The sequence below is a fragment of the Meriones unguiculatus genome, chromosome 16 (assembly GCF_030254825.1).
Source record: "Meriones unguiculatus strain TT.TT164.6M chromosome 16, Bangor_MerUng_6.1, whole genome shotgun sequence".
Lineage (NCBI taxonomy): Eukaryota > Metazoa > Chordata > Mammalia > Rodentia > Muridae > Meriones > Meriones unguiculatus.
The window spans coordinates 29,907,444-29,934,898 of NC_083363.1; the positions used below are offsets into that span (position 1 = coordinate 29,907,444).

Below are 27,455 nucleotides of genomic sequence, written 5' to 3' on the forward strand. Positions count from 1 at the left end.
AAAAGGACTCATAAGCCCAGAGTGCATATGGGATCAGTATCTTCATAAGAGCAGGGCACTCAGAGAGGAGCCGAAGGAAGAGAGCGCTGGGCCCCTGAGTGGTCAGGGAGGGCCTCCTGGAAGAGGGAGACTTGCACTGAGCCACTGGCGCAGGCAGGTGAGGTGGCAGCAGAGGGAGATTGGTGCATTCGGTTGTGGTGATGGTAGGGTAGGGGCTTAGAGACCAGTGAGACCCGGCAGGCTGCTTCCATACCCACAGATGGCCTCCATGCCCCCTCCTGAAGGGCCCCCAGCTTTTAGCATAGCCAGAGCCCTGAAAGCTAAGTCCTTATTACCTGTGTGTCCCCAGTGTGTCTGGCCACTCAGGAACACCACCATCCTGAGTGTCTTTTGTCTTAGGTGTCTCCCAGCACCTGGCTCATCAGGCTCAGGAGTTGGCACCTTTCTCTAAAACCTGAGACTGTAAGGACCAAAATCGATTTGAACCATCTCATGTTGCTTGGTTGTTTGGAGGGAAGAGGTTGCTAGCAAGCTGGGCCTGGAGGTGGGTGGGATTAGGAAGGATTTTTCTCTTCCAGTACAGTTAGGAGATGGTGTCCTGACATTCTCAATCAAATAAATGGCCAGCCCATATGCCTGGGGATAGAGGCCCAACCCCACCAGTAAACCTCAGAGTCTATTAACAACCTCTCTGAGTCATCCTTCCTGCCCCTCCTTGCTTCTACTTACTCAGGGCTATAAGGCAGGATTCAGCCTTACGTCCAACTGGCCTTGCCCATGGCGGGCTCAGTGGGAAGATTAAATATTTCCCACTGGTGATTCCCACGGGGCAGCCGAGCCCTGACTGAAGCAAGGGCTTGTCCTGGATACACCCATGGAGATAATTCCAGAACCAGGAAGCAGGGTGCATCATGTCCAGGGCTGTCTAAGGAGCCTGGGGTGCCAGGGTTACTGGGTACGGAGCCAGGAGGTGCCCTAGGCCAAGGGCGCCTCTTCTGTCAGAGCTGACAGAAACATGTGCCCATCTGAGCATTAAGTGCTGTGCTGGAGAGCGGCCATCAGCTGCTCACCGCTGAGAGACTGGTCTCTCTTCTAAAACTGCCTTGAGTATCTGGCTTGTCCTGGTTATGTGTATGCACCGTTCTGCTATTTATGTATTTCTGCGTTTGCTTGTTGATATGTGGGTTTTTGAGGCAGGGTCTCTCTCAGTCTGTAGCCAGAACTGGCCTCAAGCTCATGAGGATCCTCTCAGCTCAGCCTCCTGAGTGGCAGGCATCAGCCACTATGACTAGCTATGTATTTTTTTTTAAATATGTTTATATGTGTGTGTGTGTGTGTGTACATGCACGGTCACGTGTGCTTGTGCCTGTGGAAGCCAGAGGACGGCCTCAGTTGTCCTCCTTGTCTTTTGACACGGCCTCCCATTGGCCTGGAACTCACAGCTTAGACTAGACTGGCTGGCTGCTGAGCTCCAGGAGTCCTGGGGTCTCCACTCCCCAGGGCTGGGTGCAGCACCCAAGGAGGCCAGAAGAGGGTGTTAGAGCCCCTGGACTGGAGTTAAAGCCCTTGTGAACCACCACGTGGGTGCTGGGAATCGAACCCAGGTTGTCGGCAAGAGCAGCCAAGAGCTTTTAGCTGCCGAGCCATCTCTCCAGCCTTTCCCCTCTCCCCTCCCCCATAGGCTAATTTTTAGGGATCACCTAAAGTACTAGTGTGGAGGACGACCTGCTCTTTCAAACCCTGGTCCAGGATTTTGGGGTGTCCTTTGGAGCTCTGGGGAAACTCCTCACACTGAGTTCCCTCTTGAAGCTCATGGTCCTGCATACTGCAGAAGCAAAGCCTGGGGTGCAGGACAGGAAGTCACTTGCCCAACAAGGTCATAGAGCTGGTCTTTTTCTGTTTGGTCCAGCTTATCTTTATGTGGGGTTTGCATTTCCTGAATCTTCAGCAACTTGGTGGGGGTGGGGAGCAGGGAAGGGGAAGTAGGCTTAAAAAAAAAAAAAAAAGAGCCCTGTCTGAGACTGTTTAAATTTCCGGTGACAAGGAGATAATCTGCGAGTCCGGAATCCAGCCGACGACGTGGGGGAGATTTGGTTTGAGTCCAGAAGACCAAGAGTGGAGGGGAAAGGATGGCCACATGGGAGCTAGTCAGAGGCAGCAAGACATGCTCAGTGATGACACAGAGACGGATGGGAGTTGGGTTCTCTCCCCTCCACGGTGCCTGTTGTCTGTGTTCTTGGAGGATGCTCATGGCATGTGTCATCTGGGCTCCGTGGAGACCCGTGGGTTGAGAGCGGGTGACTTCTGTTCACGGATCCGTGTGTGGTGTGTGAACGTCTGGACTTCCTCCGTGGGCCTCCCGTGCCTCGGCGTGGAATGAGTGTGCATCCTGAGAAATCACGGCTGGGCCCGTCCCTCGGGCTGTTTCTTGGGGAGCTGACTTCATGTTTTTGGTTCTGAAAGTCTGGGAGGCTGGTCTGGGGTCTGAGGCGGTGGGATCTTCCCTGCCACCAGGGAAGGTCCATCAGACCAGGCGACACCCGTGGGAGCTGAGGCCACTGCAGGTCTGCCTTCCTGGGACGGCGCTAGTCCCTCAGGGAGAATGTCATCCAGTGGCAGGAAAGCTTGCAGCCCAAAATAAGGCAGTGACGGCCATGCCGCCGGCTTCCTGAGAGCGTGGGCTTCTCAACACAGGAAATGGCAGGAGTCTTAGCTTCTCTGGTCCCAGGGGTGCCTGAGAGGACGGTGCCTGGGTGCACCCTCTTAGACTTTCATTAATACATATAATTATACTTTTATAGTGTTTTAAATTAAAAAAATAATTTTATGTGTATGAGTGCTTTACATGCATGTTTGTGCACCACATCAGATCCGTTGGCGCTGTGGTTGGTTGTAAGCTGCCATGAGGATGCTTGGAATTGGACCCTGGACCTCTGGAAGAGCAGCTAGTGTGCATTTAACCACTGCCTTTTTTTTTTTTTTTTTTTTTTTTTTAATATAGGGTCTTCCTATGTAGTCCAGACTGGCTTTGAATATGAAATTCTCCTGCTTCGGTGTCCTAGAATTACAGCCATGGCTATGTGTCAGGGAGCAGTGGCACCATGATTTTTCTTTTCCTGGGGCCTTGAGCTGCCCAGAGAGCAGAGTCCCATTTTGAAAGCTTGTAGTCAGGCTGTTTTGGTGTCCGGGGTAGTAGGGGAAGGTAGAGGAGCCCTGTCTTTCACAGGAAGCGTCTGTGACCTTGAGGCTATAAGGAAATGGGGAAGAGGGACCCATTTGGTTACCTCGTGCGAGTGTGTCACTGCAGCCCCCTGAAAGCCTGGAGTCTGGTGGCCTGAGGCCTGCGCACAGACTCAGCTATGAGCCAGCCTGAGAGAGGCGGCTGCAGATGGGCGTGGCCTCAACAGCCTCTGGTCTGGGTTCTACACACTTTTGTTCCCACTGTATACCAGGTTAGAGAATCCCGTAGCCATGTTCAGAGCCCCCCTACACACGAGCACACACACATGCGTGCAGGCACGAACCCTGGGAAGCTGCTGCAAAGCCAAGCAGTGGTGAGAGCTTTGCACTCTTTGGTGAGTTCTCTTCCTTGTAGGAGTAACTGAGCCTTCTTCCCGTGGTGTTTTGGATCCTCACTCTGGAAGCACCCTGGTGCCTTGGTGCCTGAGGGCAGAGGGGTAAGCAGGACCATTGGTCCTTACAGTAAGAGGCCCCAGGCTGCTGAGGCTCCTTCCTCTCCTCTTAAGTCCACTTCATTCTGCTAATTAAAACAGGGAAGGTTGAAGGTTGCCCAGGAAACAAACAACCAAACCCACACAGTCAAGGCTGAGTCACTGGGCCTGCTCTGAACTGTCTCCATGCAAAAGCTAAACATCAGAAGCCTCTGACCCATCCCACACTGCACCCATCCTCAGGGGACCCGGGCGTGGTACATGGTTGCATTGAATCTTCAAACGCATTGGAAGGGCAGCCATTACTATTCGTCTCTGCAGAGATCAGAACTGAGAGCGACAGCTCAGCAGCTCAGAGCACTGGCCAGATTTGAGTTCACCCACCGGTAGCTCAAAACCACCTGAAAAACTCCAGAAGCCCAGTGGCCCTGCTAACCCCTCTGATGGCCGGATCCCCGAGACACTTCTATAGTTCAGTGGAAACCAGCTCCTGGTGATCCTTTAGAGGTCAAAGTTAAGAACTGCAAGGATCCAGCAAGATAGAAGTAGCCTCAAGCTAGTCAGATCTGCGGGGAGCAAGCAGTCCCTGTACAGAGTAATTGTGGCAGCCTCATCCCTCGACAGCAGCCTTGGAGGGGGCTGGCTGTTTGACACGCAGGGTGGGTGTGACCTTAAGAAGATCGCATCCTGGCTAGGGTTGTAGCTCAGTTCCTTAATGTATACAAAGCCCTGGGCTTCGCTGCCAGCACTGTTTAAAACCAGATGTGGTGGCGCACACTTGGAACCCCAGCACTTGATGTAGCGTGATAGTGCCGTGCAGAGCTGCATGGAAAAGGGCTGCAGGAAGACTTCAGACCCACTTGTCAGAGCAGACACAGGAGGGTCAGGAGTTCAAGGTCACCCTTGACTAGAGCTCCAGTGGGAGGCCAGCTTGCCTTACTAGAGGTTCTGTCTCCACACAAAGAAGGACAACTGGAAGATCATCTCTGTGTGCTCATCCCTCATCTCTGAAGTAGTTCTGACCGTCAGGGTTTTAGTGACAACAAGTAAAATAATGTGTGCCCATGCTTTGTGCAGTGAGGTTCTCACTGTCCTTCTTAGAGATTCTGCGGAGAGTCTGTGTAGCTGTGCCCAAAGAAGGCTTGTCTTCCCTGAGGTCCGCTGGCAGCAGGTAAACCCCGTGGTTACTGTTTCAGGCCGCTCCAGGCCCCCCTCTTGAAGCTCTGTCCCCTGGGACCACAGAAGAAGCAGCAATGAGCCTTTTATTCTTCCATTCAAAATCTTTTAAGGGAAAAGGGGTGGAGACAGAAAATTTATTTTGTTTAACCTCTACAACCTGTTATTTCGCCCTCTCCCCACTGCTAAGAGCAGGTTTGCCACTCTGAAGAGGGGAGGGGTTATTATTCTGGATATGTGAGCCTCTTGAGGGTGAGTCTGTGCCTGTGACCGCGCAGCCCAAAGAGGCTAGAAGTACACGACATGCTCCTAAGTGCTGAGCCATCTCTCCGGCCCCGTATCAGCACTGTTTCCACTTTTTCCCGTGACGTTCTGGGTAACAGAACATAATGTTTAGACGTGTTGAGCTGACAGCTGACAGGTACGTTGTCAATACACCACCGCCACCAACCGTATCCCAGGGTGGGTTGGGAGGCGGTCCGTGCACAGGCACGAACACGCGACGGTGTGTGGTGACTGGGGAAGGGTCTGGGGGGCCCGGGAGCCTGTCCTGTGGCGGACCAGCCATGGAGGTGAGTGGTCGTTCAGAGCAGGAGTGGAAGTGCGTTTCCGCTGTGCCCCGAGGGGCTGCCATCTGCCAGATGTGGAAGCAAGCCCCTCCCCTCATCTCTCTCGCGGCGTGTGCAGGTGTGCTGCTCACCGTTCGGGATGAGACGCCAGTCTGAGGGAGAAGGCAGTGAAGTCGGTTTAAACCGGTGTGCTAAGCGCTGTGGAAAGGTGTGCGGGGCCCAGTCTTGTTCTCTGGGATGTTCTTCTAAATTAATTTATGTGTGGTGGGGGATGGGAGTCAGAGGCCAATCTTCAGGAGTTGATTCTCCTCCCCCCATGTATGTCCCACCATTGAGCTCAGCTGCCTGACCGCAGCAGCTTAGCCATCTCTTCTCGAGCCCTGCCTTCATTTGCCCCTGTCAAGGGTGCACAAATTCTCTGGGCCTTATGGTTCCGCCCTCGCTTCCTCTGAGACGGAGCCCGTCATAGGTGTCAAAATGAAACTGAGATACCCCTTGCCCCGTTTCACTACCAAGTCCTGGCAGGTTCATTCTCTACCCCACCATCATCTCCCTCAGCTGTATCATGAAGAAAATCTCTGGCACAGTGGCACTGTTCACAGACGGCTAGCTTTTCCGTAGCATGGGAAAGCTGGGCACCACGGCACACGGTCATGACCAGCCGCTACACAACAGAGGGGCAACCGGCTTTCTCCACGCCTTGCTGGTACCCGACAAACAGAGCAGTCGCTTCCCACAGCCGTGACAGCCACTCACAGAGGCCAGCTACAGGAGACCCTCCTGAGAGCAAACAAAACCACTTCTTAAAAAGCCGTCACAGAAGCTTGTCTGTCCACACCCTCTCCTGCTTGTAGACGAGGGGACCCGCCAAGGGGACTCGCTGAGGGGCCTGAGGGGTCGTGTCTGAGAATGGTAGTAATCTTGGGGTGCCATCAGGGTTGGCGAAGTGGTTAACCACCTCGGTGTTACTTGGAGGGCCTTACTTAACATTGTGCCAGGCCAGGGGTGTGCATCCAGGACAGATGAGATACCCTTTGTCTCACCACTTTCCAATGGCTCCACTCGTGGACACACTAGTGATTCTCTTGTTGTTCTGACTGCCCCCTCCCTCCTCTCCTGGCTGCCCCCTCCCTCCTCTCCTGGCTGCCCCCTCCCTCTTCTTCTGACCACTGACCACCCCTTCTGACTCCCACCACCCTCATTTCCCCCGAAACTGGCCCTCAAAAGGTGCTGGCTATTCCCAGGATGCCAGGGGCTTTCCCACAGCCATCCTCAGCTAAATTCTGGACAGCTGCTCCCTGACAGTATGTTTGGTTCTTTGCTTCCTTATCTTTAACCACGCACAAAGGGTTATGTTGGACAAACTTGGTCACTGTGTTCCATAAACAGTGAGTGAGTCAGCTCTGAGCCGAACCTACTTGCGGCACCACGGGGAAGGGAGGAAGAAGCATCACGGTGCTCCTGGGGAACTTACAATCTCATATGGGAAGATAGAATGGCCACTGTTCTCACACCAGCGGGTGCTCGCCTGGGTCTGCCGTGCACCCAGTGAGGGTTCAGCTCTTTCTCCCCGCCCTGCCCTGCCAGATCATATAAAGGGACCCAGGTGGGCCTGTCACTTCAGCCTCTGGTCTCCTGGCAGCAGACTGTTTGACGAGACTCTTGGACGGTGAGATAATGGGGACCAGTGACCGACAGCGTGGATGGCTGTCTTGAGCAAGTACAGACAGACTCAAGGGGATGTCTCAGGAATGATAGGAAGGATGACGGGAGAGAGAGGCAGTTAGAGTCCAGAAAGGGCAAGAAAGGCCCTCCACACCCTTGAGGCCCATCCCCACCACCTTCGTGACACCTCCTACTGTCCACTCGCAGAATTCACCGTGTTGGGGTCCTGGGTCAGCTTCATTCTGCAGTACAGGAGCCTTCAAAAGCTGTTGTGGCCATCACTTTTCTCACTGTTTTGGCTCAGTTCCTGACTCAGGGTTTGGGGGGGAGGATACCATCCTCCATGATGAGGAAGGTATTTTGGGGTTGTGAAGGTCTGCCAGCTAGGTCTTCTGTCCAAAAGACCCTGTTCTTTCCTGAAACAGTACCCCCAGCTGGGCACCTAGGGTCCGAACACATGAACCCGTGGAGGACTTCCCATTCAAGCTGTGAACTGCAACATGCAGTCTTCCTCATGACACACTATGATTTGGAACACGTTTAGAATACGGTCCTCTTGTCTCGGTCTTCCACAGGGCCCATGACTTGGCCCTGTTCCCACCTAATTCATTCCTTCACCTCTTCATGCCTTGTGCCCCCCCTCCTCCCAGAGCAGTTTTGTGGGGGGCCCCCAGGAGCCTGCAAGAGCGTGTCACAGCGGGGGAAGCTCCTCCAGAGCTCAGCTGCTGTTTGCAGGCCCCACTGCGAGGAAGACGCACCTGTGTGACTGAGTCAAGCCTCGGGGCTTTGTCCTGGGTGTCTTCCTCTGTCTCTCCGAGCATATTTTTGAGACGTTGTCTCTCACTGACCCTGCATCTCAGTGGTTCTACTAGACTGGCTTGTCAGCCAGCCCCAGGGATACTCCGCTCTCTGTACCGTACCCCAGCTCAGCATTGGGGTTACTGTCTCCTGCCACCATAGCGGGCTTCCGTTGGGTGTTAGGCACCCAAAGTCAGGGCTCTCCTGCTTATACAGTAAGCCCTTTCCCTTTCCACTGAGCATCTCTCTAGCCCATCGGCTTGAGGTTTCTGAAATGGGAGCTCACATCCTCCATGCCTGCATGAAACCCAGTGTTTAGCCAAGGAGGGCCTCAAACTCTTGGTCCCCTTTTCTCTGCCTCCCAAGTACTAGGATTACAGGAATGCCTCACTACAGTTAGCAAGTGTCTACGCCTCTAGTAAGGAACCATCCCTATACCAGAGGAAAGATGGCCTTGACCGTGGGGACCACACCCAGCAAGAGCTCAGAAGCAGTACCTAGAGAGCCTGTCTGCCTCGCAGGTTCCTGAGAGGAGGAGGGTCAGGCTCCTGGCTGATTCCTGGGGCTTCAGAGGCTCAGGGATGTCACTGTGCTAGAGGGTAGAGAGGTCAGTGTCCCTCCGAGCCGCTAGAAAATCCTCCAGTGGCTGACGGTCAGCTTCAAAGCCTGGGCAGGGAGGATGAGGGCCAGGAAGGGGAAGACTTAGACACTAGCCACCATTATTGGCAGAGTGTCTCTGTAATCGGGCTACTGGAGTGTAAAACACCCTCCGGCCTGAGTTATTAGACTAATCAGAAATCGTTTAGTCATTTCAGACAGCGGTGTCCATTGCTCAAAAGGGGAGCCCATCCATCCATCGTAGCTACTGCTTCCTGTCAGGAGAGGGAAGGGAGGGAAGGAGGGAGAGAGGGGAGGAAGGAGGGAGAGAGGGGGAGAGAGAGAGAAAGAGAGAATCCCGGAGGGACCTGAGTTAAGCATCCTTGAAAGCCAGCAGGAAGATTTGCCTAGAGCATAAACCAGTGCCTCTGGGGAACTGTGTATACAGTCTCTAGAGGATGGTCCTGGCAGGAAAAAGGAAAGGCCTCCTGGATTTTCTTCCTCAAACAAGCTGTGGTGGTCTGGCAGGAGCAGGGTGTTACCCTTCGCAACTGTAAGCAAACAAGTTCTACAGAGACTCCAGCCAAAGTCAACTTCCTCCCCGCATATGCCTGTCTGTCTCTCGGGTTCAAAGGCTGCCCCGGAGACAGATGTTCTCCTTGGAGAGTGTACCCCCATCTCCTGGTGTCCCAAGCCGGGGTGTCAGGGGGGACTTTAAATGCCAGAGACAAGGGCCAGACTGTGGTTTGGGTCTAGTCCAGCCACATCTGTTCCTGTGCAGGCAGTTAGCTAAGGAGGGTGTGTGTATCTGGGGTGTGTGCATGTGTGGTGTGTGTGTGTGTGTGTGTGTGTGTGTGTGTGTGTGAGGCATGTAGCCAGAGAACACGACACATCCGGTTCTACCACTCTTCCATCTTATTCCTCTGAGACAGGGTCTCTGATGGAACCTGGTGCCTTTCTCCACCCCCTCCACACACCTCCCCAGGGTCTTATATCTTAGCCACACGCAGCTTTGTACTTGGGTGCTGGGATCGGAACTCAAGTCCTCATTCCTGCACAGCCAGGCACTCTTTCTGGCCGAGCCATCCCTTCAGCCTCCATACAGAGGCTCTTTTTAATTGAAGAAAAAGCGTAAGAAGAGAGTTTGTCTCTCAGTTGGTGAGGTGCTTGCCTGGCGTGTACCACACGACTGAGCCATGGTCTTGGAATCACAGCATTAGTATGAGCCTCATGAGGCCACCGGCCTTGACTTGGTTGTGTTGGAGCGTGCTCACGCCCATGCAGTCTGCAACTACTTGCATGATACGTCAGCACAGTTCTGACAGGCAGCACAGCGCCCAGAAAACAGCACCGGATAGCCGCCCTTCGCTGTGTAAGTGTGCGGGCTACTGCAAGGCCTCTGCGGAACCTTCCTGCGGCGTGTAGCGCTCCGCCAATCTGCTGTGTCGGGACCCCGGACCCCTCCGGGAAACACGCCATTTGCCTCTCAGAGGCGAGAACCTGGGGATGAAGTGACTCATGTAGGTGCCCTTTGCCTGGCTCAGCGTTTCTGTCCTGCAAGTGTTCCCTGAATATATGTTGAGGACACAAGTTGCCTCCGGGCGACGGACGCAGAGTCCATGGCGGGAAAGATGGGTGAGCACCCCTGTAGGGCGTATGGAGGTGGAGCCGAGTTCTGGGTGGCCATTTACTTATCTGACTCATTCCGGAGCGCCTGAGCCGTGTTGCTAGTAGGAAATTGACAGGATAAATGCCAACACAGCGGTGTCACTCGTGTGTCTAAAACGCTTCTGGTGCCAATTACCCAAGAGGATGTGGACACCATGGGCAAAGCTGTTACCTCATTAGGAAAATAATAAGGCAACGAAAGCAATACAGAAGTAACATTAAAAGCAATTAAACAGGAAAAAGAGTAAGATAATATCCTCCATCTTCACTATCCCAGCAGTTCTGTGGATTGACAAGCCCGTGTGATAAATGGTTTCTGGGTTTCCAACGATACGTGTAAAGTGGCGGCTTGGCAAGATGCTGCCCTTGAGGCCTGGCAGGCACCGTTTGGGTCAGTGGGGCTGTGAGCATCTGTCCTCAGGATGTGTGAAAGCCTGATTGCTCCAGGAGGGGCGGCTGGGGACGACAGGGGACGACAGGAGGGGCCTCTTCATAAAATCACTCTGAATTTTTGCTATGGTTTTTCACTTTGTGTTCCAGCGTTCATTTGAGATCTTTTATGCTCTTCCGTATATTGCTTTCAGCCTCTGAATTTTGAACCATGTGTGAATAGACGTTCAGATAACTACACAAATTGTATGCAAAGTAAGTAATGTGTGATGTTGCCATGGCCTCCGTGTGCTGTGTGGGGAAGTCATTGTTCTGTCTCAGCTGAGCAGATGATTCGTGGTAGCTCTGAACCAGGCACTCTTCCGGTCCAGGAGGGGAGGTGGCACACATGCCCGGGTCTCAGTCTCTCCATCTGTATTGTCCCTAAGACTGTGAGCTTCCACTTGAGCATACAGGAGACACACCAGGAAGGCTCAGTCGGACACAGACTGACAACCATCCCGGAAGGTAGCACTTGGGAGGTAGAGGCAGAAGAAAAGGAGTTCAAGGTCCTTGGCTATACAGCGAGTTTGAGACTGGCCTGGGCTACCTGCTACCCTGTCTCAAAACAACAAAAATGATGTAGACTGCCAGGGCCTGCCCAGAGCTTTGGGGCTTTGGGTCTGTGTGTAGGAAGAGCACAGGTGATGCTGAGTTCCGGGAACTAGGAACTCACTAGAGGTCCACCGAGGGCCCGTGCTCATAAAGAAGCCACAGGCCTGCTCCTGCTCCTCCAGCTCAGCATGCAGAGCCACCCTTCTCTCCCCCAAGCTTTGGGGGGATTTCACACAGCAACAGGCATGACACCATCTAGCTTTCATCCCATGCACAGACGGATACTGGCAGGTGGTGCAGGGGCGGGGGGGAGGGCTTGATGTTCAACACTGATGACCCCCTGAATAGTCCCAACGGTGGAGAAAAAAACAACCCCACAAAGTGGTCCTCCGGTCTCCACATGAGCACTGTGACATCTTCACACCCCGATGCACACACCCCGCATACACACCAAATGCACATACCGTAAATTAAATTTTTATTTTTAATGATGTTTGTGTGTCTGAGTGTGAGTGTGTGGGCCTGATGAGTGAGAGTGCCCAGGGAAGCCAGAGGCATCTGATGCTCCTGGAGCTGATTGTGGGCTGCCTAATGAGCGCTGAGAACAGATCGTGGGCCTTTTGCAAGAGCTAAAGCCGCTCTTAACTGTCGAGACACCTTTCAGCGCCAAATAAACCTTTTTTTTTTTTTTTTTTTTAAGAAAGTGTTAAGCGGGGGCTGGGGATGCAGCTCAGATTGTAGACTGCTTTTCTTGTATGTGTGAAATCCTGGGTTCGAGTCCCCAGCACTGCATAAACCAGTTGCTGTGGCAGCAGAAGCTCAAGAACACTATGGGCTACAGAAGGAGTTCAAGGCCATCCTTGGCTACATGAGTCCGAGTCTCAAAAAAACAACAGCAACAACAAAAGCTGCTGGGAGAAGCTGGTGAGATATGGAGTTAAGGGAGGAGGAGGCAGTATGAAGGAGTACAGTTTTATGATAAAATGAAAGAAAGGAGCTTAAGGGCTGGGGAATGGTCCAGCCATTGAGAGTGCTTGCTAGCTGGGTGCAGTGGCACACGCCTATAATCCCAGCACTCGGGAGGCAGAGGCAGGCAGATCTCTGAGTTCGAGGCCAACCTGGTCAACAAAGTGAGTTCAGGACAGCCAGGGCTACAAAGATATACCCTGTCTCGAAAAACAACCACCACCAAAAAAAAAAAAAAGGGCTTGCTCTTCCAGAGAACTTGAGTTTGGTTCCCAGCACCCACACTGAGCAGCTCACAACTGCCTGTAACTCCAGCTCTAGGCAATACAGCACCTCTTCTGCCCTCCGTGGGAACACATACATGTGGACTAACTCTTCACATGGGGGAGAGAGCATGTGCCGAGGTCCTGGTGTGGGACAGAGCACGCCAGGTTCCACGGAAAGGATCCTTGAGAGATCGGCCAGTCCGTGACAGATGGGGTTGAGTCGCCTTGAACTTGCCAGTGGTGAAGCGGATGACACAGCTGACCAGGAGCTCAGCCGAGGCCAGCTGGGCAGGCGAGGCTGCCCGGGAGAGCTAGAGGGAGAGAGTGTCTCCTCAGGCTGGGATGCAAGGTTCTGAAGGGCAGAACATTGCAGGGGGTGGTTCTCCTGTCTCTTCCTACGTGGGCTCAGGCCTTCGCCTGAGGGCAGCTAGGTTGGTGCTTGCTGGTGGGCATGCACACCAGTCCCTGGTCAGAGCTGCACCTCTTGATGAAAGTTCCTGTTTCAGGCTGTGTTCTGGTTTCATTTCTACTGCTAGGAGAGAATACTCTGACAGTAGGCCAGTCATGGGGCCTGGAGAGGTGGCTCAGTGGTTAAGAAAACTGGCTGCCCTTCTAGGGGACTGGGCTTCATTCCCAGCACCCAGATGGCCGCTCACAATCATGTGTTTGTAACTCCAGTCCCAAGGAATCCAATGCTTTCTTCTGGCCTTCACAAGCACCACATGCATGGCGCTCAAACATACATGTAGGGAAAGCAGAAAATACAAAAATTGTATGCATTTTTTTTTTAGCAACTTTGAAAAGTGCTCATTTTAGTTCACAGTTCCAGATCACAGTCCATCACTACAGAAAAGTCACAGTGGCAGGAGCCTGAGGTGGCCGGCTGGCCACATCACATTCACAGTCAAGAGCAGGAAGAAGTGAATGCATGCTTGCTTGCTTGTCCTTGCATTCTCCACGCTTATGCCGTTCTGAAGACCCTGCCTCGGGAATGCTGCTGCCCACAGTGGGCTGGGTCCCCCCCACATCAGTTAAGAGAATCCTGCATAGACAGGCCCACAGCTAACCCAGTGTGGACAGTCCCTCACTGACACTCTCTTGTCAGGTGCCTCTGGGTTGTGTCCAGTTGACAGTTAAAACTAACCGTTGCAGCCGGCCTGAGCAAGAAGCCCCGGCTGTACGCTAACCAGCTCCCCTGTGCTGTGGACCATCTCCTGAGCAGGAAGGCTCCTCCTGCTGGAACATGTCACCCCCATTCCCAGCACCCCTTGTACATCTGCTGAGAAGCCTTCAGTGACCGCCCCTCGCTTTCCACGCCACCTCAAGCTCGGGGTCAACTCCAGATGTTTCTACTTAAAAACCGTCCCTAAAACAAGTTTGGAACAAAGTCCCTTTTCTTTGTTTTTTTGAGACAGGACCTCGTGTAGCCTTCAACGACCTCCTGATCCTCCTGCTTCTGAGCCCTTCGATGGCAGGCGTGTGTCACCACACCTAATATAATGTTTTGTAAAACTCTACCCCCTTGCTCACGTTCAAGTTCACATCTGCAGATTTTACCATGTTCGCCAGTGTGATTTCCCGAATATTATAAATATTGATATTTTGAAGTGAAACCATGACATCACTTTTAAATTTACCCCACGGAACCTAAACACCCTAGCCATTTAGGACGCACCCATTACTCATTTAAAACACGCACACAGTGTCCTCTGTTCTTTCTTGAAACTTTATTTGTGTTTCACTTCCCCGTGGAATTCTGTATGTAATATATTTTTAGGTTAAAACCTCTTTCATTTGTGTCCCCATCCTACTTCTAACAACTTTATATAAACCTGAGTTTTTCAGTTCTCGAATCATGAAGCTGTGTTAAACTTTCTTCTGGTTTGAGTTATAATTATTAATAATACATAGTTGATCAAACGACACAAATGTACAACAGACAGATAAAGGTAAAGGTAAAATTATACTGAAAATGTATCTCAGGACGATGGTACTGAATGACTCTTAAAAAATAAACTTTTCGCTGGGCTGGACTGTAGCCCAGTTAGTTTTCCTCTCCTGCATCAGGCCCTGGTTTTGATCCCCAACACTGTATAAAGTCCCAGGGGTCCTCACTCCTGTAACCCCAGCACTTAGCAGGTAGAGGGAAGAGGATCAGAAGCTGAAGGTCATCCTCGGCTACACAGCAAGCTGGAGGCCAGCCTGGGCTATAGGAAACCACAGAGAGACAGCTCACTGCTTAAGGGCACTTTCTGCTCTTCCAGAAAATTAGCTCAGTTCCCAGCACCCATGCTCCCGTTAGCCCAGCTCCAAGGGACCTGACACCTCTGACACCTTTTGGCCTCCATGAACACCCAGACTCATGTGTGCATAAGCACATATAAAGAAATAATTAAAATAAAATAAAAAGAATTAAAAATGATCTAAGAAGATTACTTGCTGCTAGTGTGAGAGCAGCACCATCCTTTCCCATCTGTTCACACAGAAAACCGTCATTCATGCTTGATAGGAGGAACACAGGATTTTGTCTTTAAAAAAAAATAAATAAATAAAGGAAAACCTCAGAGCTGGAGAAATGTTTCAGTGGCTAACGAGCACGTCTGTCCCAGGGGATGTAGGTTCAGGTCCCAGCTCCCACATCAGGTGGCTCACGGGGGATCCAATACCCTCTGGCCTCAGCAGGTACTGCACATACGTGATGCACGTGAACTCACGCGGTCACACACACACACACACGTTTTGAAGTGAGTGCCTCTCGCTGACGGTTAGTGTGTATGGTGCCAGGAATCCCGCCCCAGTGTCGTTTGTCATATGTGACCACTGAGCCACTCCGCTAAGTACACCTTTTGTTAAAGCGGAGTTACTCGACCCACTTCTGAATTCTATACCAAAAACCACATCATGACCCGGCACCAAAAATTTGCATTTAGTTATCTATATCAGAACCTCCTTTTAAATTCTCTGTATTTATAGTTGTGTGAGTTTGCTTGGGGATGGGTGTGCATGCCATGTCATGGATGTCAGGGTCAAAAGACAACTTTGTAGAGCCATAGGATTTCCTTTGGGATTTTTTTTTTTTTTGCAAAGATTTGGGGGGGGTGTGTGTGTGTGTGCGCACGCGAGTGCGCATACGCATGTACATCTGTACAGGTAGCATAACAAGCCAGAGGAGGGCATCAGATCCCCTGGAGACGGAGTTACAGGAGCTTGTGAACATCCTGGCTTGGATGCGGGGAACTGAACTCAGGTCTTCTTCAAGAACGGGAAATGTTCCTTAACCACCGAGCTATCCCTCCAGCCCCATAGGGCTTGCTGGCCACTAACCTAGCACAGGGTTCGTTGAGAGACCCTGGAATGGGGTGGGGATTGCAGGAGCAGGACACCTGACATCCTCTGACCTTACACGTCCTGCATGGAGGCAGGTACCCCACGGCACTCCCACGGAAGGCAGTTCTCTCCTTCCACCTCGTGGGTCCCTGGATTTGAACTGAGGTCACCGGGCCTAGGGGAGAGTGCCTTAAGCTGCTGATCCATCACACTGGCCCTCCCTGTACCCTCTATTAATGATAACGACTGGTCCGGAAACCTCCAGGGAAATAATTGTGTCCTTTGCATCCTGTCTTCCAGGCGTGAAGGCGTTTGCACCACGGTGCCGTCTGGTCCGTACCTCAGCCCGGGTGAGGATGTAGACGACGAGACTCTGCAGATGCGTGGTTCAAGCCAGCGGGAGCCCCTGCCTCCGGCCACCCTCACAGACATGTCAGCCGTGGAGTAGGGCGGACCCTTTCTCTCATCTTCTCAGGGCTTCAGGATTTTTGAATTCTCTTCATTTTCTATTTTTTTTTCACTCTCTCTCTTTTGTGGCCAAACGTTCATAACCAAGGCGGACACCATGGGGGACCAGCAGCTCTACAAGACCAACCACGTGGCCCACGGGGGCGAGAACCTCTTCTATCAACAGCCCCCCCTCGGTGTCCACGGCGGGCTGAACCACAGCTACGGGAGTACCATCTCGGGGGCTGGCATGGACGCCCCACAGGCCTCGCCCCTCTCGCCTCACTTCCCTCAAGATACTCGGGATGGCCTGGGCTTGCCCCTCGGCTCCAAGAACCTTGGCCAAATGGACACCTCCAGGCAGGGAGGGTGGGGGAGCCACGCAGGGCCTGGGAACCACGTCCAGCTTCGGAGCAATTTGGCCAACTCGAACATGATGTGGGGGGCGCCGGGCCAGGTGGAGCCCAGTGAGGGCTACCAGTACACCTATTCCCAGGCCAGCGAGATCCGGACCCAGAAGCTCACCAGTGGTGTTTTACACAAGCTGGACTCTTTCACCCAGGTGTTCGCCAACCAAAACCTGCGAATCCAGGTCAACAACATGGCCCAGCTGCTGCACACCCAGTCCGCGGTGATGGACGGAGCCTCCGACAGTGCCCTCCGTCAGCTGCTCTCTCAAAAGCCCGTGGAGCCCTCGGCGTCGGCCATAGCCTCCCGCTACCAGCAGGTACCCCAGCAGCCTCACCCTGGCTTCACAGGGGGGCTGCCCAAACCGGCCCTCCCCGTCGGGCAGCACGCTCCCCAAGGGCACCTGTACTATGACTACCAGCAGCCCCTGGCCCAGATGTCAATGCCAGGAGGACAGGCCCTGCAGGCCCCCCAGGTGCTGCCCAGCCCTATGCAGCCTCTGCAGCAGCACCAGTATTACCCACAGCCGCCGCCCCAGCAGCAGCAAGCCGGGCTGCAGCGGATCTCCGTGCAAGAGATGCAGCAGCAGCAGCAGCAGCAGCAGCAGCAGATTCGCCCCTCCCAGCCTCCGCAGCAGCAGCAGCAGCAGCAGCAGCAGCAGCAGCAGCTCCAACTGCAGCAGCGGCAGGCTTCACTGCAGATACCTCAGTATTATCAGCCCCAACTCATGACGCAACACTTGCAAGAGCAGCAGCAGCAGCCCTCCATGCACCTGCAGCCCGCTTCCTACCACAGGGACCCCCATCAGTATGCCCCGGAGCAGGCGCACGCTGTCCAGCTGATCCAGCTGGGCTCCATGCCTCAGTATTACTATCAGGAGCCCCAGCAGAGCTACGGCCACCCCCTCTACCAGCAGAGCCACCTGCCCCCGCCCCAGCAGCGTGAGGACAGTCAGCTGAAGACGTATTCTAGTGACAGGCAGACTCCGGCTATGCTGAGCTCCCACGGGGACATGGGGCCTCCTGACACGGGGGTGGCGGACCCGGCCAGCTCAGAGATGACCCGGGTCGGCAGCACCCTTCCTCACCAGCCGCTCCTGTCCCCCAGCGGCATCCACCTCAACAGCATGAGGCCTCAGCATCAGCAGCCGTCTCCCAGCTCGCTGTGGCCCCAGGTATCTCCGAGTCGAAGCTCCTCCCCGTAGCGGCACGCGCAGGAGACCCAGCCAGGCAGGCATCTCTGCGGTGCCCAGTGCTCTCTCCAGCCTTCATCCTTCACAAAGGTTAACCCACCTGCGCCAGGCACCGCGTGTGTCGGGATGCCAGATCTCTGTGGCATCGTGGCCCTTGGCCCTTGGCCCTGGGGATTTGTCATCTCCCTAAGGGGATGGCCAGAATATTGTAATGTCCTAAATGGTTCGTGTAATGATCAGGACCTAGAGTCAGGGCCTCCAGGTGGGGAGTGTCAGTGGCTCATTTCAGCCATGATGACTCAGTGGGGAAAGGAGCTTGCTGCCAAGCCCCAGGGCCTGAGTTTTAACCCCTGGGACCCAGGAGAAAGGAGAGAGCTGACCCCCACAATTCCCTGTCACTCTCCACACACGCTGTGGCAACACATATACACAGACATAATAAATAAAATTATCGATGTGGACAGTGCCTGGACGACAGCAGCCAAGGCTGACCTAACCTCTGGCCTCCACTCACAACGCCCACGTGTGCTTACGAAGCCACGTGCGCCTGCACACGTAGAGATACACACATGCACAGTGTCGATAACAGAGGCGAGGGCACCGCAGCCTTGCCTCATCCCCATCGAATGTCTGTCCTCGAATGATTGTCCTCTGACCTCTGCACAAAAACTGTGCACATGTGCGCCCCCCCCCACACACACACATAGGCAGGCACCGCTTCTCCACACGCCATCCGTGCACTCCTGTTCACAAAGGCTTTTGTTTCTGTTTTTTTAATCCTATCAGGTCTCCTGGAATAATGCAGCGCCACCCATAGCCTCTCTGTCCTTTGTGGGGATAGACCGTTAGTGCAGGGTAGATACCAACAGATGAGGATGGTAGAAGGTTGCGTCCTAGTAGGCGTGGCGCTGTCCTCAGCCGTGAGTTCAGGGAGTAGGGGAGAAGAAGCCAGATGCAGAAGAAAGGCAGGACATGTCAAGGTCATCGTGAGCAGAGAGACTTCTGCAATCGGGGATCCCGCTGTGCGGACCACTTTACGATCGCTAGAGATACATGTTTGGTTTTTCTCTTTTCTTGTTTTCCTTCGGTGTCCTCTTTGGCTCAAAATCAGATGCACCTACCTGATGGGAGAGCCCAGCCAGGGTCCCCGGAATCGAGGTATGACCACAGATTTGGAAAATTTCCCAGGCTAGGGGCGGGGTCTTCTTGGGTTGTTTAAATAACTCATGTCTAAAGCCAAGGTCAACGTTTCAAAGAAAATATAGGAAAAGCAGTAGCAGCTGCGCTTCGGGGCTTACCTGTATATTTAACCCACGTGTTACATAGATTGGAATAGCAGGGAGGCAGGCGCTTTTAAGTCGTTATCCTCATGTTAGACGTGAGGAGGCTGGGCACAGAGAGCAGAAGGCACACCCAGAGCAAGGAGCACCAGCGGGTTCGGCTTGGCTGCCGTGTGCTCTGTTCTTTAGCCATTCAGTCACTGAGGATTTACTGAGCACTGTCTGGGTACCGGGCTTTGAGCTGGGCTTTGGCCGTGTGGCGGTGAATAGCGCACACTTGCTTCCTTCTCTCATGGTCACCAGGGGCGGGAGGTGGGATGCGCTGAAAGCCGTGGGTGAGACAGCCCTGGTGCTGGAATGATGGAGGACGTGTATGATGCGATCTTAAGGAACCTTTTTCTGCTGGGGAGGTGGCTTAGCCAGAAAGAACACTTGTTGGTCTTGCAGCAGACTGGAGTTAGGGTCCCAGCACCCATGGGAGGTGGCTCACAGTAGCCTGTAACTCTAGCTCCTGGGGACCCAGTGCCCTCTTCTGGTCTCCCTTGGTACCACGCACACATACAATGCACTTACATGCAAGCAACTGAAACACTGCGCGCGCGCGCACACACACACACACACACACACACACACACACACACAAACACACACAATTTATTTTAGAGAAAACAAAGCCCTTCCAGGCCAATGGGACGTAGAGGCACTAAAGCCTGATGACCGAATCTGTACCCTGCAACATATATAATAAAAGGAGAGAACCGACTCCCAAGTTTTCCTCCAACCTCACACACGCACTATGGCATACAAATCTAATTTAAAAAAAATTTTTTAAAGAAAGAAAGCCTTTGCCCTTTCTGAGCCTCAGTGTTCCTCTCTGTACATTGGGCGTTCGGTATCTCTGGAAGACACTGAAACCTCAGACAGCAGAAAATTAGATAAATAAAGTGGGTTCATAGTAGGTGTAAGGCCTTGTGATAAGTTCTCGTTTCCCCTTCCTCAATGTGTGTCCTTTCCATGTGCCACTTCAGCAGTGGCCAAACCAAAGGAGCGTTTGGGGAACAGTTCGATGCCAAGAACAAGCTGACGTGCTCCATCTGCCTGAAGGAGTTCAAAAGCCTGCCTGCCCTGAATGGCCACATGCGATCCCACGGGGGAATGAGGGCCTCCCCCAGCCTCAAACAGGTCAGCAGGAACCTACCTTATCCTTTGCAGGTCATGTGCTGCTTGCTTTGCTTTGCTGCTGTCAGAGTGAGATGGGGGGGCGGGGTGCCTTTTGGGGGCACCAGGAGAGGCCCAGTCCTCCCTGGGAGGCAGCCAGATCACACAGTCCCCACTTCCCTGGCTTCGTAGACAGATGTCAAGAGAGGGGTGTTAGAAATCTCTTTAGGAAAAACTGTCTCCTTTCCTAGAGAAGGGTGCAGAGGAGACTGTATAAATGTGAAGTATTTGAATATGTAAAGGCAGAGTATATAAAAATGTAAATGCGGCACCTACGACTTGAGGCACTCCAGGCCAGATGGTCTCTGAGATCAGTGGTCAGTGGCTAAGCAAAAGCTTGCAACTCTCAGGCTCTTGGCCAGAATTTTCTGTCCATCCATAAAGTGGTGACTGGCTGTCAGTAGGGTCCAGTGACCCTTTAGGCTCTCAGGATTATCCAGGTGCATAGTCACGTGAGAGACCGTCTTTCAGTTAGGTGAAAACCCATAGAATTTTCTGATATTTCTTTGAATATTGATTTTATGAGATTCACTCTCCCATCTCCATTTCCTGGCTGTGCCAGATGAAAGAGTTTGTCTTCACTTTTTTATTTATTTTTACTTTGCATGCAGTGGTGTTTTCCCTGCATGCATGTCTGAGCGAGGGTGTCAAATCACTTGGCTTTACAGACAGTTGTGAGCTGCCATGTGGGTGCTGGGAATTGAACCCAGGTCCTCCGGAAGAGCAGCCAGTGCTCTTAACTGCTGAGCCATCTCTCCAGCCTGTCTTCACTTTCTAAAAATAGTATGTTGCCTGGTGGATCATGGCTTCTGCCAATATAATCCCAGTGCTCAGGAGGTAGAGACAGGAGGATCACTGCAAGTTGAGGCTAACCTGGTCTACGTAGCAAGTTCCAAGCTAGCCAAAGCAACATAGCAAGATCGTGCCTCAAAACCAAGAGAGGAAAATGTATTTTTCAGCCTGGTGTGGTACTGCACTCCTCTCATCCCAGCACTCGGGAGGCTGAGGCAGGAGGATCCTGAGTTTGAGGCCAGTTTGGCTACCTCTTGAGAACCTGTCTCAAAGAAACAGACAAGACCATAGCCTATTTTGCGTTTCCAATGGGGTTTCCTAACCTGAATAAAATTTAGGCTGCAATGACTGTTTCCATTAGACACCTGGGTAAACTGAGGCCCAAGGAATGGAAAGCTCGTCCATAAGATCACATATTTAACTCCTTTTTAATATTTTCATATGTAAGTGATAGCATAAATGCAGCTCAGGGACCTCAAGTCACAGGCAGGGAACCACCCAGCTGTGGTTTTCTATCCCCCAACCACCGATGCCCTGGAACCTCTGAGGAGAAAGCAAGTTTCCCTTGGGAGAGCTGCCCGCAGCCCAGGATCAAAGCCTTTATTGTCTACGTAGGAGGAAGGAGAGAAGGCCCCACCGCCTCAGCCTCAGCCTCAGCCCCAGCCGCCACTGCCACCTCCGCCTCCACCGCCACCGCAGCTCCCTCCTGAGGCAGAACGCCTCACGCCTATGGTCATGCCCGTGTCTGTCCCTGTCAAGCTTCTCCCGCCCAAGCCCAGCTCTCAGGGCTTCACCAACAGCGTCGCTGCCACCCCCGCGGCCAGAGACAAGCCAGCCAGCTCGATGTCGGACGACGAGATGCCTGTGCTCGTGAGGATGAGCCTCTCCCCCCCTCACTCTCCCCAAGGGGCTGCCCCCCGTGCGCCTGCTGTGAGTTGCTGCGCTGCCACACCTGCCTGGGGTGGGGACGTCTCTTTGCTTTCTTGGAGATGAGGAACACTTGTCCAGAGTCAGCGTCCTAAGCTCAGACGTGATAGAGTCTCCCTCCCAGGTCCAAGCTTTCCAGGCCACCTGCCCTTGACCACCCATTCCATACTTGTTACTACACACACACACACACACACACCCACACACGCACATCCAGGCCGATGGCCCGGACCCAGTTCTGAGATTCTGAAGCATTCTCATGCTTAAACGTAAATGATAATCCAGTTGGCAGACATCAGTCTAACCCTGCCAGTTACTAAGATGTGAAAAGTATCTTTCTGCTGATGAACAGATGTTGCCCTACCCTGGCCCTTTCCCGAGACCTTTGGGTCTTCCCAGATCCAGTTGCCAAAGAGGTAACCCTGGGAATGGCAGCACCTCTGGGAAGTAGCTGCAGCATCGGCTCACGTGATCTGCCTGGTCAGGAGCTTCCTCGTCACACCTGTTAAAATATACTGGGGACGCAGGTCCATGGCAGTTCCCATAACAAGCCCCAGTGAGAGCCAGACACCGTATATCTCAGGAAAGCAAAGTGATTCGTGTTTCTCACTCACTGTTAAGTTCTCCTTGCCTTCATCATCCCCTCCTCTTCTCTCTGCCTCTTCTCTCTACCCTGGGGAATTTATGACCTCCACGGTTGGACTGTCCCTTCCCTCAGAGTACTGTGTTGGGTCTTAAATGTCCTGAGAGAGTGAGTGGCTCCTGGAAGTCCAGAGGATATAAGGGGAGGATATAAGGATATAAGGGGAAATGTTTAGAAAGAACCATTTTGGGTTCTTCTGGGACATTGAGGCCCAGAAGCAGAGAGGCTGGGGAGCGACCTCCATTTTCTGGCCAGAGGGGCCCAGCAACAGACAAAGATGAAACAGCTCATCTGCACACACACCCCTTGCCTGGAGAAGTTTTGAAGTTTGCTGTGAGAGGCTCTGGGTCTATCCCGGAAGTCCTCATCACACAGGGATTACAGCCACCCATCTCATTTAAGACAGTGAGAAGAGGAGGGCTAGGGAGAAGCCGGGGCCCTGGAGCTGGGAAGATGAAAAAACAGATGTCTCTTGCCATAGCGTTTCCTCTTACAAGGTTCCCAGCTTTATGTAAGAGTAAAAGGTCTACTCTGAATTTTAGATCTTGGCCTTCTCCCGGGCTAGTGACATACAAGCTCTCTCTCCCAGTCATAAGTGATCATAAGAGGAAAGACTAGAGACTGCTGTGCCCTGAGTTGCAGAGCTAGGGTGCTTTGTGGGTGAGCTGCATTAACTGCATTTTAAACTTAGTGTTTTTGTTTTACTGTGGGATATTCAGATTGTGGCTCCATCAAAAATCAAGGGGCTGGGGCTGGAGAGATGGCTCAGCGATAAAGAGCATTGTCTGCTCTTCCAGAAGTTCAGAGTTCAATTCCCAGCAACCACATGGTGGCTCCCAACCATCTATACTGGGATCTGATGCCCTCTTCTGGCATGCAAGTGTACGTGCAGATAGAGCACTCGGAAATAATCAGTCAATCAATTAATCAGTCAAGGGGCACCAGTATACCAAGTGGATGGGTTCTACAAGCAAGACGATGATGGAATTTTTGCTTAGGAGATCATTATGGGAGTTCTGAGTAGACCGGGTAGGTAGGGGTGAACTTGGCTTAAGGCTGGGGTGAGAGACACCACCTGCTGACAGGCAGGCTGAAGTAGAAGCATGTACGTGAAATGAGTTAAAAATGAAAGTCAAGTCCCTGGTGTAAAAACAGTTTTAAAACCCAGAGACAAACTCTCGGTTCCAATCTTCGGTCTGGGATAAAGCCACCTTGAGAATGCCCCCCTCAGAGTCTCTGTTTCCCCTAGTGTTAGACTTCCCAGTGGCCTTCTCCCTCCCCTCGGGGCAGGAACTTTATAAAACTGACCCCCTGAGTCCACCGTTTAAATACTTAAGTATTTCAGTCTGGGTGGTGCCTCTGATCCAGGAGGCTCAGAGAGCCATGCCTGGGCGATAATAAAACTCTATTTAGAGCTGGAGGCACCAGAGTCTTAACAGGACTTCTGACCCTGTGATCGTTAAGTTTGGGCTCCCGGGCAGAGTTGAGATCACCAGGAGCTCCACCTTACTTTAAAGATCTCTTCAGTGACCTAGGGACAGGGCTAAAAAATTTTCCAGATTTGCTCCTCAGGTGAGGGCGGGGATGGCAAAGCTGCCTTTTCCAAACATTGTCCTCAGCAGCCTCTCCCTGCGCCTCGGGGTCTCTGCTGGGCCTCGGGGCAGTGAGGCAGCCCTAGGTGAGGAAAGCAGGAAGGCTGGAGGGCACTGGGCTAAGGAGACCCCCGTTGGCGCTGCCCCCGGAGCTCCCCGCTCAAGCCCGGAGCCCCTCGCCCCCTCCTCCCTCACTTCTACCTCCCGAAGAGCCCCGGTCCTAGAGGTTGGGATGGCACCTCGGGAGAGGTAGAGGGCGTGAGGGTAGGGGCAGAGCCCACGGCGCCGAGGACAGGCCGGTAAGAGGGGCCCAACGCTGAGGGGCCCCGAGGCAGGTCACATGGCCTGGAGGCAGCAGGTCATGTGACCATGAGAACCTTTCCCATCACCCCTTGCTGCTGTCTTCACTCGCCACTCTGGCACTAGAGCTGCTGGGCACTGCAGCTGTGCCCGGGCACCTCAGAGCCTCTCCACAGGTATCCCGGCTGGCTGTCACACCCAGCTCTCGGCTTTTCTGGGTTGATACTGGCCCCCGATTCAAGCCTGTTTCTGTCCGGCTTTGGCATACCCTGCTTCTCTCTTTGACGTGCACGTGTGGACCCAGTAGTCTAGATGAAGCCGTGTGGCAGGTCCCTAGACGAGGCTAGGTTGCCCAGCCACAGCCTAAGCTCGCTCTGCTGACAGGACGCAGGAGGAGTTGAGGGCGCCACAGAGGAGCCTCAGGGGGCCGTGGCAGGGGAGGGTCACCACCTCCATCTCCAGGAGAGCCCGTTAAAACGGCCTTGAGGATTGTAGGCCACCGTGCCCGGGGCCTCAAGTAACCTGTTGAGCCGTGGGGACACGCTGTGCTAGGCGTGGACCTCTTCCTGTCCCCTCAGCCTTGGGCCGTGCATCCCTGAAAAGAAGATTCTGTCTCCTGCTCAGAACACGTGTGAGCTGTCCCTGCAGGAGCAGTGGAGGGACTAAAGAGCCACGGTGCTGGGCTCCACTCGGGACAGACGGAAATGTGGCCATAAGCCAGAAGAATATGAATTTGTTTCTTCTTGCCGGCCCACCCTACCCTTTGCAGAGCTTCCGGATTTTTATTTTTATTTTATTTTATATATATACATATATATGTATATATTTTTTTTTTTTAATTTTTTGCTAACCAGCCCAAAGCCGATATGGTGGGAGTGGGAGGGGATGAGCAGAAGGGAGGCAGTCTCTCCCCCACCCCCTTAGAACCTTCAAGATCCCTGGCCAAATCTCTGGAAAGGGGCCATGACCAGGCTAGAAAAGGGACAATGGCTGGGATGTCCTAGTTTGAATCCCAACTGTTCCTCTCACTCTAGGAAATCCCCCGGAAACATCATCCACCCGTCGCCGCCAAAGTTGAGGAGCCCCTCAAGACCCTACCGGAGAAGAAGAAGTTCCGGCACCGGCCCGAGCCCCTCTTCATCCCGCCGCCGCCTTCTTCCTACACTCCCACCTCCTACTCGGGGGCCACCCTGTACCAGAGCCAGCTACGCTCCCCACGCATCCTCGGGGACCACCTGCTCCTGGACCCCACCCACGAGCTGCCCCCCTACACGCCGCCACCCATGCTGAGCCCTGTGCGCCAGGGCTCAGGGCTCTTCAGCAATGTCCTCATCTCGGGCCACGGCCCTGGAGTGCACCCCCAGCTGCCCCTCACTCCCCTCACGCCCACGCCACGAGTGCTGCTGTGCCGCTCCAGTGAGTCGACCCTTAACCCCTGGTGTCACCCCTGTCGATGCGAATACTACCCTGATTGGTGGGGGAGGGGAGGGGGGAGAAGTCTCACTTTTTTTAACCGGCTGGTTTACTCCACGGGCTTCTCTGCAGTATCAGTTCCACATATGGTGTGAGGTGGTCTTAAAGTCCCCCCCCCCCCCCGTCTCATTAAGTAACCCAAGGGAATCTGAGTGAGTGAAAGTGTCTTTTTGGGATAGGAAAGGGGAAATATGCACACCAAAATTGCTTCAGATGGTCATAAGATAAATGCTTAAGATAAATACTTAGCAGATGTACATGTGGGGTTGGGTATTATAAGCAAGAGCAAAACTTAATAGTTAGCGTGCTTTATAAGAAGAAAAAAAAAAAAAAAAAAAAACAAAACCATAAACTCTGTAGGCCCTCCGGGAGTGTAGTTCCAACTACCATGGAAGCTTGAGGCGGAAGGATGGGGTGTTCAAGACCAGCCTGGGAAGCACAGGAAAACCTCATCTCCTCAGTAGTTATTGAGGGGCCAGAAGGGAGAAGAGAGATCTTTGTAGCTAGGTTTCTTTCTGGTTGCCTAGAAACCCTGTAGCTTATTAGCCAGCCAACTTTTCCTCACACTGGGTGAGAAATGATTATCTTCTGCCTGTAATCCCAAACACTGAGGCTTAACTCTGGAGGATAGGAAGTTCAAAACCAGATTGGGCCACACATCAAGATCCTGTCAGGTGGCTGGAGGAGGAGGAGGAGAGAGAAAGAGAAAGAGAACCTCGTGAATTCATCTGATTCTCTAGAAATTAATGTGGGTTGGACAGGAGCAGATCCTTGTTACTGGTAGTTGGCTAATAACTGGTGGACTAACTTCTCATTTGTTTTCATTTATTAGGAAGTTTTCCTTGTTGTCCAGTAAACTCTACCTTTTGTGTTTCAGGCAGCATCGATGGCAACAATGTGACAGTCACCCCAGGACCTGGAGAGCAGACTGTGGATGTTGAACCGTAAGGAATAGCCAATTATTCTTTAGAGTGCAAGTCTCAGACAAGGAAAGGTCCAGAAGCTCCTACAATGACAGTCAGTGTTTCCATTGTCAATGGCCACTGAGGGGAGAATTGTCGACATGGTAGGATCATGGCTTTCTTGGGAACTACTGTTCCCTTCTAGCTGCTAGCATTTCAGAGTCTTTCCTTAGGACTAAAGGTGAAAGCCTGGACTCAAAACCTCTAGCATTCCTGCCACCACAGGCCAGCTTCTAGACTTGTAAACTTTCATATCCCCGTGGCATATGAGGCCTCTTTCTTGAAGGTGCTTAAGTAAGGGAGAATCCTTCTAAATGTTCTTCCCACATCTCCTCTGAGACTCTGGGCCACTCTTCGAAATGGGCTTGTTGAGTATTTGAGTCATTCGTGATCGGTGGGAGGTACACACACACATTGGTGGCTTGACCTCCAGAGGGTACCTGAAACCCCCGATAGTACCTGTCCTGTATGTAAGCACTACAGTCCAAACAATGGACTACCTGATAACTGAGACATACTCTGTCTAAATAGACT

General features: G+C 52.9%; 1 protein-coding gene across 22 annotated transcripts in view; it reads left to right on the forward strand.

Annotated features, from left to right (window-relative positions):
- The window catches only part of Trerf1 (transcriptional regulating factor 1), a 207,588-nt gene that overhangs the window by 145,011 nt on the left and 35,122 nt on the right, over nt 1-27,455 (forward strand). For 13 of the 22 annotated variants that reach the window (XM_060369566.1, XM_060369570.1, XM_060369567.1 and 10 more), the window contains 6 exons: nt 15,988-17,716; nt 18,846-18,892; nt 20,043-20,196; nt 21,640-21,954; nt 25,521-25,902; nt 26,837-26,903. In XM_060369566.1, coding sequence (XP_060225549.1) covers nt 16,253-17,716; nt 18,846-18,892; nt 20,043-20,196; nt 21,640-21,954; nt 25,521-25,902; nt 26,837-26,903 — 2,429 coding nt within the window. In that variant the 5' untranslated portion in view covers nt 15,988-16,252. The remainder of the gene's footprint in view (nt 1-15,987; nt 17,717-18,845; nt 18,893-20,042; nt 20,197-21,639; nt 21,955-25,520; nt 25,903-26,836; nt 26,904-27,455) is intronic. The other 9 variants (XM_021639985.2, XM_021639986.2, XM_060369575.1 and 6 more) reach the window with 5 other exon arrangements.